The 12,369-nt window shown below is 48.3% G+C and overlaps 1 protein-coding gene across 2 annotated transcripts in view; it reads right to left on the bottom strand.

The window, feature by feature from the left end:
• The window catches only part of SYNE3 (spectrin repeat containing nuclear envelope family member 3), a 108,239-nt gene that overhangs the window by 17,814 nt on the left and 78,056 nt on the right, over window positions 1-12,369 (bottom strand). For both annotated transcript variants that reach the window (XM_055288275.2, XM_055288274.2), the window contains exons 15-17: window positions 10,801-10,959; window positions 7,244-7,393; window positions 6,002-6,040 (exon numbers count right to left, since the gene is read on the bottom strand). In XM_055288275.2, coding sequence (XP_055144250.1) covers window positions 6,002-6,040; window positions 7,244-7,393; window positions 10,801-10,959 — 348 coding nt within the window. The remainder of the gene's footprint in view (window positions 1-6,001; window positions 6,041-7,243; window positions 7,394-10,800; window positions 10,960-12,369) is intronic.

Genomic DNA, 12,369 nt, shown 5'->3' with positions numbered 1-12,369 from the left:
AGGGAGAGCCACCCACCAGATGGTGCATGAACCACAGGCATGGGAGGAGATGCCAGGGAGAGTTACCCACGAGATAATGTGCAAACCACAGGCATGGAAGGAGGTGCAAGGGAGAGTGACCCAGGACAGGGACAGGTCCTGGAGAACCTGAGGATGCCACCCATGAAGAAAGAGGCATTGTATTTCTAGTGCCTCTACCCAGCCCCTACAGGTCACTTATCCATTACGAAAGCAATGGTAGCAACTTCACAGGGAGAAGCCTCCCTAAGGGCAGCCACTCTTAACTGATGATCAGAGTGAGCACAGCCCATGTGCAACATGCTCACACCATGTGTCTCCTGATAAGAGGCACAAGTAAACCACAGCACTGCGCTGTGACATTCCTGCCAGGAACCTGCCACCAAATCCAATCACAAGGAAACAGCAGGGAAACCCAAACCGAGGGATATTCTACAAACTGTCCAGCCTGTACTCAAAAAGGTCAAGGTCAAGAAGAATTAAGAAAAACTGAGGAACGGGACCAGATTGGAGGAAAACAGAGATGTGACAATAAATGCAATGTGTGATCTTGGATTGGATCTTGGACTGAGAAAAAAATCTACCAGTAAGACTGTCTAAGTGGTACATCCAGACAATGGAATATAATTCAGCAGTCAAAAGAAATGAGGTATTGGCCTGGTGCAGTGGCTCACGCCTGTAATCCCAGCACTTTGAAAGGCCAAGGCAGGTGGATCACTTGAGGTCAGGAGTTTGAGACCAGCCTGGCCAACACGGTGAAACCCCATCTCTACTAAAAGTACAAAAAAAAAAAAAAATTAGCCTGGCGTGGTGGTGGGCACCTGTAATTCCAGCTACTCGGGAGGCTGGGGCAGGAGAATCGCTTGAACCTGGGAGATGGAGTTTGCAGTGAGCAGAGATTGCACCACTGCACTCCAGCATGGGCAACAGGTGAGACTCCATCTCAAAAAAAGAAAAAAAAAAAAGAAGAAAAGAAAAAAGAAATGAGCTATCAAGCCACAAAGACACTGAGGAACCTTAAATGCATGTTGACAGTGCCAAGGGAAAACACCTGCCACTTAGCAGACTGGGAAAGGGAGTCTCCCTTCCCCCGGGGGAGTTTAGAGAAGACTACTCCTCCACCTCTTGTGGAGGGATGTCAGGCCCGCCCGCAGTTATCCAGAGACCTGTCTCCCTGTGATGCTGTGTTTCAGCGGTCATGCTCCTAGTCCACTTTCATGTTCCATCCTGTACACCTGGCTCTGCCTTCTAGACAGCAGTAGCAAATTAGTGAAAGTACTAAAAGTCTCTGATATGCAGAAATAATGGCATAAGCTGTCCTCTCTCTCTCCCTCTCTCTCTCTCTGCCTCGGCTGCCAGGCAGGGAAGGGCCCCCTGTCCAGTGGACACGTGACTCACGTGACCTTGTCAATCTCTCATCTCTGCACACAGGCAGAAAAACCCACCGACCCTGTGGGGTTGGTCCCTACAAATTTTGAGAGAAAGTTATGATCTAACACGGAATATTCACGGAGATTTGGTGTTACAGTAGCTCATTCAATCTAAGACGCTGATTATAAAGTGCACCATTATTTTACAAACCACTAAGAAAGGAAAGAACAGCAACCAAGATGGTGCATCTGATTGGAAAGCCCACATCAGTATGGGGGACCAAGGGAGCTGCACCTTCAGTGTAAGGAGAAATGAGAAATAAACCCAGCTCACAGAAAGAGGAGGCAAGGAAATTCCAGGTCTTCTCTTGGCAGTGGGTGAAGGGTAGGAAATCAAAACTCCTCCTTAAGAGTTTGAACCACAGGCTGGAGCTCCCCAAGGTTGGCGGTCTCGGTTTACACAATCAGTGTGGTCCAAAGGAAACCCAAATAGAACACAACCCGCAAGCAGACATTTTAATTTAAAGGAATCTCAGGTTGGGGGTGACGGGCAGTAAACCTAAATCTTCATTGGAAGAACTACATTGTAATAAGACACCCGAATTCCAGAGATGTGAAAATGTGAAAAATTATGAGTCTTAAGACCTATGAAACACAGTCAAATAAATAAAATGCTACTTTCAGGTCACACAACATCTGGGTCTATATTCCAAGAGCCCACATATGAAATGGATGGGAGATGCCTGCTCTCTGCTTCTGCAAACTAGCACTGCCCTATTTCACCCTCGCTCACAGAACCTTTGGCCAGTCCATCCCCAACTAAAAGTTTGTCTCAGGTAGGGCTATACCGCTTCTCTGGGCCAATGCAAGGAATGCAATTTAGTTGACTCACAGCACAACTGCAACTCGAAAAGCAATTACATTTCACGTGTCAAAATGCTGCAGGCAAACACAACTGGGGCAGTGAGTTGGCAAGTGTGTAGGCAGCTGCAAATTTAATAAATCTTAATTATTCTGTTTATACAAACAAGCAGGCTGAAGCCACTGACGTAGCTGGGGCTTTCAATGACTTGGAGCATGGAGGGAGGAAAAAAAGTGTGGAGAACCAACTGCTCATAAATAATTAGCTTTGGGGTAAGTTTTTTTTCCCCCTTTCCCCTTAGACCAAAAATAATATGTGGAATGTTTTTAAGTTGGCAAGATTACAGCCTCTGAAGACAGCACCTACTTGCTACCTGCCAGGCCTGTGAATGTGCATACGTGCATGCGTGTGCATAACCACACAGGCATACACCACACCCCAACCCGCGAAGAATCACGCACACACCAAAGCCAAGGGAGGATTTCCCCCTCAGATGTGTCATTGCTCACTTCGCTCTCAGAAAGAAAAGGAGGACGGTGTCTGCAGAAGTCTCCCAGGTCCCCATTCACACAGCACTTGAGAACCTACTATGTGCCATTGTTACAACAGGAACTTTACTACCAGGAGCTGAGTGGACTCGCATTTGAGTTTGGAAGACTGCGGCTAAATGACTCACTGAAGGTCATACACACTAATGGGGGAGCCTGGGTTTGAACCCAGAGTGTAAAGTGGTGGTTCTCAAAGTGTGGTCCCCAAGCCCCCAGCAGCAGCATCACCTGAGATCGTGTTAGAAATGCAGATTCATGGGCCACCCTAAAACTAATGAATCGAAAACTCCGGAGGTGGGGTCCAGCAATCTATGTTTTATCAAGCTGTCCTATAAATGAGCCACAGACGGTCTCCGTGTATTGGCCCCCACGTTGTTTACTTCTTCACAGTGGGCTGAGATCCGTTAGCTCAAAAGGCAGCAAGCACCAAAGTCAAATTTTTACACATCCAATTGTTTTAAACATAGCCCAAGTAAGCAGATTCTTTAGTCATTTAGGACTTTCCTGCTTTGCATACCCCACCAAGCTGTGCCCAACGTCTTCTGGTCATAGGCAAGATACACCTCAGGGCTACATGGATCCCAAGTGGCGTGACCTTCAGAGCTCTCTGACCCAGAGATTCCCACTGTGCTACTGCTACTGGGCAGCATCAGCTGGATGCGTGTGCTCTGGCCCCATCCCCCTCTCTCCACCCAGGCAGGATGTACAGTCTACAGGACAGGTCACTGCTCCTCTGTTCACTGATGTATCTCAGTGCCTAAAACAGAGCTTGGCACAGTCAGAACTAAGGAAGGAAGGAGGAAGGAAGGAAGGAAGGAGGGAAGGAAGGAAGGAAGGAAGGAAGGAGGGAAGGAAGGAAGGAAGGAAGGAAGGAGGGAAGGAGGGAGGGAAGGAGGGAGGGAGGGAGGGAAGGAAGGAAGGAAGGAAGGAAGGAAGGAAGGAAGGAAGGAGGGAGGGAGGGAGGGAGGGAGGAGGGAAGGAAGGAAGGAAGGAAGGAGGGAAGGAGGGAGGGAAGGAGGGAGGGAGGGAAGGAAGGAAGGAAGGAAGGAAGGAAGGAAGGAAGGAGGGAGGGAGGGAGGGAGGGAGGAGGGAAGGAAGGAAGGAAGGAAGGAGGGAAGGAGGGAGGGAAGGAGGGAGGGAGGGAGGGAGGGTGGGTAGAGACAGCAAGGAACACTATGGCTGTGAACATATCACAGTAACACATTAATTACAGGTTGTAGGAACCTGAGCCTGCGCTGGAGGGCTGGTGTCAGCCAGCAAATGTCACTACTCAAAAACATTTCGTGAGCACTTACTATGTGCTAGGCACCATGGCTAGACACCAGGGGGCCCAGACTTGACACCCACATGGATCCTGGCCTGGGGGCTGCGTAGGTGGGGGCTTCCAACCAGAGAGAGGTTTAAAGTGCAGGAGCTAGAGTCGGTCTGGACACCAGGTCCTAGGTCCCCCATCTCCCACCAGGACCCACCAGGCCGGCCTGTGTAGAGCACCTGTCCTTTCCTGATGATTTTCCCTTTCTCATGAGAAGTCTGTTTGTTATTCTAAACTGGGGGGTGTTGGGGGCAGGGCTTAAGTGATCAGAAGCATTTCTACTTTCATATACAACAGTTCACATGATCTTCAAAATAAGTTCATGAAGTAAATAAGGTTGCCATTAAGAGTTCCATTTTAGGCTGGGTGCAGTGGCTCACGCCTGTAATCCTAGCACTTTGGGAGGCCGAGGAGGGTGGATCACCTGAGGTCAGGAGTTTGAGACCAGCCTGGCCAACATGGTGAAACCCCGTCTCTACTGAAAATACAAAAATTAGCCGGGCGTGGTGGCGCATGCCTGTAATCCCAGCTACTCGGGAGGCTGAGGCAGGAAAATTGCTTGAACCCGGGAGGCAGAGGTTGCAGTGAGCTGAGATTGTGCCATTGCACTCCAGCCTAGGTGACAGGAGACTCTGTCTCAAAGGAAAAAAAAAAACCTCCATTTTATAGATGGGGAAAGTGAGTCCCAAGGGGCCAAACAACTCCCTCGAAGCCACAAAGCCAGTTGGTATTGGGCCCAGAGCCCAGCCTTGATTTTGTGACTGCTCTGCCCAGTCCATTGGTCACCCACTCTCCTATAGATGTTATTTATGACACCAGCCGGAGGCCAAGAAGAAATCACAGATTTCTAGGAAACGCAGATTCCAAAGAATGAGAGATCTCAAGGAACTCAGAGCTCCTTGGATCACAGCATGCCGGAGGAGGCTCGTGTCATTACGGGCCAGTGCCTAGCAGGAAAACACAGCATTCGTTCCCTTGGAAACGGTGGCACTAGGAGACACCAATTTACACTTGGCTTTTCCAGAAATGGGGAGACGCTCCAGGCCCCAGGGAAGTCTTCTCCAAGTCACAGCGTGGAAGGTTAACAACATGGGTTTTGGATTCAGAGGCCAGAGACCACTGAGGAGCTGAGGCCTTCCTTGAACAAGTCACTTCAGGCTTGCCCCTTCTGTTTCCTCGTGCTGAAAGTTGAGATTATACTGCCTCCTAGTGGTCACTGGGAGAGTTACAGGAGAGGCCCTAACCACAACTTAGCACAGTTCCTGGCACACACAGCGGGTGGCCAATACATAGCATCTCAAGTAATAATCATACCTATTACTCGTTGTCATTATTACTGCTGTTATTGTTATTGCTTCAGTCTGCAAAGACCCTGGGAGTGACTCTGAGCATGGCTCAGTAGGGTAAGTGGAAACACCTGCCTAGTAGAACTCAAAGGCACAATCCCTCCCTCTCCTGTCCCTACCGAGCCCTGTAGACTCTCCATCACCAGGGTGGCCACACCGTCCAGTTTGCCCACAACAACCCAGGTTTCTTGGGACAGTCCCGGTTCACACCTGTTGTCACAGCGTAATCATTGGTAGCATCTTTGTCCACTCCCCAGCGTGTCCTGATTTAGGAGGGTGAACTCCAAGATCCTCTCTCTGCTATGTGCCTGTCCCAGCGGAGGGCTCTGTACAACCTGCCAGCCTCCCCCCAAGCCTGGGGCTTCTTGAGAGCAAGAATCCTGGGGCCCAGCACAGTGCAGCCCAGAGTTGATCCCCCATAAATGTTCTTTGGTCTTCCTGGAACCTTCCAGAAAGCCCACGAGTCTTGCCCCAGTGTCACGGGCCCACCAACCCTCCAGGCACCCTGCCCGCTAGCCATGTGGAGCAGAAGGCAGACACTGTACCTTTTGGAATCCAGTCGGCTCCCCTGGAGAACTTTGTGTCTGTTATTTTAGGGAAGGAGAGGAAAAGGGGGAAAAAAAATAAGTTAAGTGAGTGAAACTTAAATCCCAACAGAGCCTGTAATGGAATATTCATTTTGTCAGGGGAGTGTTTCTTTAAAACTTCTGGTCATCTGGACAGCCTGAGCCAGCAGGTGATTCGATTTAATGAGCTTTTTAACACACTTCAGGCCCAGCTGGGATTCTGTCTGGAAAGGCCGTGGCCAAGGCCGGCGGGGCCATGGCCAACCTGGCTTGGGCTGGGCTGACACCTAGTGGCCGTCTCGGCTGCTCCCGGGCCAGGAAAGCCTGGGGCGCCCAGCTTGGGGCTGGGGTCTGAGGCTGAAAGGGCCCTTAGGGGCCAGCTCACCACCCTCCTCAGACTTAGGGACCTAGGAAACTTAACTTCTGTGCCTCAGTTTCCTCATTGGTTCACAGGGCATATAACAGGAATCACCTCCTTTATGTAACATATAACACATATTCCTTTATATAACATATAACACATATTCCTTTATATAACATATAAAGGAATCATCTCTTTAAAGGGCTGTTATGAGGACATAGCATTGAGCAAAGGTTATGATCATTACTAGTTTGCTATTATTATTATTATTATTTTGTGTAAGGAGACACAGGGGCCCCCGAAAAGGAAGGTGCTTGCTCAACTAAGACACAGGGCAAGTTAGAGACATGGGGCTGGACCCCAGGGCTCCTGATGCCACTCCAGTGCTTCCCCAGGTCACGCCTACAACACGAGGGTGTGTCTGCAGGCTGGCTCCACCACTGACCACCCATGTGGCCTTGGACAAGTTTTTTTGCTGCTTGGAGTCTCAGCTCCCCTCTGGAGTCTGGAGATACAATGACTTGAGCAGAGGGCAACCGTACAGACTGAATGGGACAGTGCACACAGGGCCCTCGGCTTGGGAGGTTGGAAGCACTCCTTACACATTAATTATGAGGTCACTGCTGTCCTGACTGGGACTTCAGCCTCATGAGGTGGTTGGATGGTCAAATTGCATCACCTGAGTCAAGTGCCCAGAACCCATGAGTGTCCCTGTGCTCTGCCTGAGTGGTCACCTCTGCCTGGTGTGTGAATGCATAGGGCAGGGTGGATGCAGGCTTAGCACTGTATCCCCAGGCAAATCCAGGCCTAGCTACAGTCCTGTCCCTGGAATCTGGGACCTGCACATCCTTGGCACCTACCAGCAGGTGACCAGAGTCCTTCAGCTTGGACTTATACAGCATCCACTGGTAGCGCAGATCTTCCAGCTCATCCGAGGTCCCCCTTGCTGGCCCGAGACGAAGGAGGTTCTCAAAGAGATGCTGACCTTCTGGCACCCGAGCCTCCAGCTCCTGGGGGAAACAGCAGCGTCATGGTGCGGCTTCCACATGGCCCAGACAGCCCCACCTGCCTGGTAAGGATGGGTCCATCAAATTTCACTCAACAGACAGGTAGGCAGGGAGGAGGCAGACAGAATCCATAAAGTGGGACTCCCATCTGTGCAATTCAAGCCAAGGCCTAGCCCTTGCTCTCAGGAATGTTACAGATGGCCTCCTGCATGGAACGGGCAGCTGGGCTGCAGACCTCCAGTGGTCACTTCCAAATCTGACATTCCAGGACCAAGTCCCCCAGAGAGCTTGACTAGAGTTCACATCATTCTAAAAGCTGTGATTGTGAACATGTCTTTCCGTTAGCATTTTGAGCCTGGCAGAGTGGTGTAATGTGCAGATTTTTCTCGGGAAATATAAGTACTGTGTTTCCTTGGGATGGAAACTTTTATTCTCAGGACTCCTGAGAGGTGGTGTGATGGGGCAGTAGGAGTGGGGCTATAAATCCGGGAGCCCAGGTTTAAGTCCTGGCTTTGGATCCTGGCTCTGCCCCATTCTACTAGCATGTAATATGGGACACCTTGGTTAGCTTCTCAGAGCCCGCAGGAACGTATGCTGTACAAAAAGCAAGTGGGTTTAACCCGAGGAACGGAAAGTCATTTCTGATATGGCTGGAGTTGGGTAGTGGTGTGGTGGGGGGAATGAGAGGAGTAACCAAATACGAGACAGGAGAGGCAGGCAAGGAAGACTTCCAGGTAATGGCCAACTAGATAATTGGGACCAAATCTCTCACTAAGGACAAAATATTTAAAGCATTTTAAAGGCATGAAAGTATTAACAAAAGAATGTGAGGCACACTGGGCCACAACCTGGGAAAGAATGAAAACCCAGGGCAGTCAGGGCTGTGTTCAGATGTGCTTTTGCCCATAGAACATTTGCCAATTTGGAAGGAATAGCGGTAAAACATCTTTGCTTTTGCAGCCTCACTGGGCTGGAGAGACAAAGTTCAAAGTCTGGGGCCTGCAGAGGTGGAGAGTCTGATAGGGTTCATTCACCCTTTTGCTGAGCTCCTAAAGCCTTCAACCTATTAAAAATGAACCAGAAGTAAACCTGGACCTTGTGTAGACTTGCAGCCCAGTTCAAAGTCATCTTAGTAGACCAGGGAAACTCAAGCCTTGAACTTGGATTTAGTGGTCCCAGAATGAAAGGTCCCTACTTGCCTGGCAGTAGCAAATAAAATCGACTCTGGCGGAAAAGATTATCCTAAATCTTTTTTCTTTTTTTTTTTTGAGACAGAGTTTCTCTCTTGTTGCCCAGGCTGGAGTGCAATGGCATGATCTTGGCTCACTGCAACCTCCGCCTCCCAGGTTCAAGCAATTCTCCTGCCTCAGCCTCCCGAATAGCTGGGATTACAGACATGTGCCACTACACCTGGCTGATTTTGTATTTTTAGTAGAAATGGGGTTTCTCCATGTTGAGGCTGGTCTCAAACTCCTGACCTCAGGTGATCCACCCTCCTCGGCCTCCCAAAGTGCTGGGATTACAGGCGTGAGCCACCGCGCCCAGCCTATCCTAAATCTTAAATCCCTCTTATACATATTTTGGCAAACACAATGTCTAGCACACAAAGCAGCCACACAAAGACACAAGAAACCAAGAGTAAGAAGAGTCAGAAATAATATACAACAGAAACATTCATAAAATGCCTTGAGATATTAGAATTATTAGACACAATCTGTAAAAAGCTATGTTTGTTATGTTCAAATAATTAAAAGATAGATTTAAAAATTTCAGCAAGTATCTGGAAGGTATGAAAAATGATAGAGTTTCAGTTAAGACAGGAGCTATAAAATAAAAAAAAAAGATAAGAAAAATGATAGAGTAGATTATTAAAAGGACCAAATAGAAGTTCTAGAACTGATAACTGCAACAACAAAAGTTAAGAACTCAATAGACATGTGTAACAGAAGATGAAACACAGCTAAAGAGAGAATTAGTAAACTGAAAGATGAATCAGAAAAACTATCCAGAATGCAACATGAAGAGAGAAAGGGATGAAAAATACACAGGAGACAGTAAGAGACATAAAGCACACAATGAGAAGTAGTTACATATGTTTAAATGACATCACAGTAGGAGAGGAGAAAGGGAACAAGGCAGAGGTGATATTTTAAGAAATATTGTTAGTAGAAAAAAATACAAGTAACAAGTTTGGGAATTAAGAGAAAAAAAATAATGTTAGAGAGTTTTCCAGAAAGATCCTAGACCACAGATTCGGGAGTTAAAATGAATCCCAACCCAGATAAATAAAAAGAAATTCAAACCTAAACATATCATGGTAAAATTATGCAGAAAAATAGGGAAACAGAAGTGAGCTAGGGCCTGGTTGAGAAAGGCCTTGAATAATAAACTCAGGGGTTAAACTCTTCAGTGAAAGGTTTTCATTAGGGGGAGGACAGGGTCATATTTGTTATTCTGGCTGCAGAATGAGCCATGACCTAGATGGGACCCAACAGGAAGAAAGGAGGATCAGCTGGGAGGCTACAGCCATAGTCAAGGCCAAAAATGGTAAGTGCCTAAATTAAGACAATGGTAGTACGAGGGAAGAGAAACACAAAATATCTAGGAGGTGGAATCAAGGAGCTTCAGCAACTGATTGGATGTGGGAGTGAAGAAGACACGAGAGAAGTGGTAGTTCAGTTGCAAAAATGGCTGTGACTTTCCCCATCTCCCTCCCCCCAGCCATATCCATACCCACTGCAATATGACTTTGTCATCCCTTCCATCAAGTGGTGGAGTCTCTTTCCCTTTCCTTGACTTTAGGCTGGTTTTGGCAAACAGAATGCAGGGGAATTAATGTTATGGTGGCTCCTAGTCTTGACCTCAAAAGTCCTTGCCTGCTGCTATTGCTCTCTTCTGCCCTGCCTCTGCTATGAGAAGTCCAGGCTGTGCCACAGGAGTATATGAGATGTGTAGTCCACGTCATTCTCATCTCTAATAGCCCACTAGCCCCCAGAAGTAGAGACACCCAACTGACCTACAACTGACAGCAGACAGACTGGAGGCACTGCCCGGTTGAGTTCAGCCTAACTTGCCATGCTTCTGAACCATGGGTTAAATATATAGTTGTTGTTTTCAGCCACAGACTGTTGGGATGGTTTGTCACACAGCAATAGCTAAGTGACAGGAGTCAAGTGATTAGTGGTGGTATTTTCCAAGTAGGGAAATACATAAGCATGCTGAATACACGAATGAATGCCAGAAAAAGTTCTAAAATCTTTGAACCAAAAAAGTTTAAAAGCCATTATCTATACACAAGGGAGAACAGCTCACAAACTATGGGTGTGCTCCTTCTTTTGAAGAACCCCTGGTGGCAAATGCCTCTGTGGGTGCAAACCTTATGGATGAGAGACCTTTCCTGGGGAACAGACCTGCAGCTTCGATTTTCTGGTCCTCAAGTCCTCGGCTGTAGAAGTTCTCATTGCGATCATTCTAACCAGCTTGGAGTTTTCCACCTGCAACCACTCCTCAAAGTTCCTCAGGAGCTGGGAGAAATCTTCATGGCTCCCTTCTTCTTCCTGTAGATTTACCTGTAGGATCACACAAGGCCAAAGCGTCAGAGGTGGAAGAGGCCCCCTGGCTGTGTGTCCTGGGAATTTCATCTGAGCAGAGGGCCAGGGACGAGGACAAGATACCCAAAATGGTGACGGGAGAGGCCTGGGGGATGAACAATGAATCTCTACTCAACATGGCCACATTTAAGGGCCAAGAACATTCCTCACTGTCCCCTCTCTGGTCCCCTGACAGGTGACGGAAGCCACCACCATCTCTTACCAGGATGGCTATACAAATAGTCACCCTTCCACCATGCTTGCCCCCTTGGGGCTCCATGACCAGAGTGATCTGTCTATGATGGAAGCCCATTCAGCTAATTTCTTGGTTATCCACACTGGTGCCCCTCACTACTTCCCAGTGTGACCTGTGAGTCTTGGTTCCACTGCGCGTGCTGCCTTCCCTGTCCTCTGAGCCTGGGCCTGTAGACGTGTCTTGGCCCCTCCAACTGGCACTCGAATTTCTCCCTCTGCTCTTCACACACATTGCCTCCTCTGCGGGGAACACACCTCTCTCCCTCCTCTCCTCACTGCCACTCAGCCGGGAAAATTCAGCTGAGATTTCTTATCTTCCAGGAGAGGCTTCCCGGTCCTGGACCTAGGAACTGCTGCAGGCTCCCGTAGCCTCTGGCCTGTCTGCCAAGGTGCACCACGTTTTGTTTTTTTTTATTTTTTGTAAACCCTTATTTAACAGCTTGTGGATGCCACTCCCTTGCTTCTTTTCAACAAAGCTCAATTTGTTTAAAGGCAGTAAGGGAAAGTGATGGGTGAAACGATGTAGTTAGTTCTTTTCTTTTCTTTTATAAAATAGAGCCATGGCACAAAAATAGACCCATCTTGTATGATTTTAGTTTCCATTCTGGGGCCAGCAGGAAGTGTTCAGCCCCGATGCTCTCTCCGCTGCAGGTGCTACTGCTAGTGGCTCACAGAGGTGAGTATCTCCCAGGCCCAGCAGCATAGGCCTATCCTGAGAGCTTGTTAGAAATGCAGAATCGAATTATGGGCCCTAGCCAGATCTACTAACTCAGAGTCTGCATTTTATCTTATTTTATTATTTTTTGTTGATTGATTGATTGACTGAAATGGGGTCTTGCTTTGTCACCAGGCTGGAGTGCAGTGGCACAATCACAGCTCCCTGCAGCCTCAAACTCCTGGGCTCAAGTGATCCTCCCACCTCAGGCCCCTGAGTAGCTGGAACTACAGGTGCACACCACCACGTCCAGTTAATTTTTAAATATTTTTTATAGAAATGGGGTCTTGCTTCTTCCCCAGGCTTGTCTCAAACTCCTGACCTCAAGCAATCCTCCTGCCTCGGCCTCCCAGCCTCCCAAAGTTCTCGGATTGTAGGGGTAGCTCACCATACCCAGCCCAGAACCTGCATTTTAATAC

Source organism: Symphalangus syndactylus, chromosome 8 (genome assembly GCF_028878055.3).
Source record: "Symphalangus syndactylus isolate Jambi chromosome 8, NHGRI_mSymSyn1-v2.1_pri, whole genome shotgun sequence".
NCBI lineage: Eukaryota > Metazoa > Chordata > Mammalia > Primates > Hylobatidae > Symphalangus > Symphalangus syndactylus.
Note: the sequence above shows the minus strand (reverse complement) of the source record. Positions and strands in the feature narration are given on the sequence as shown.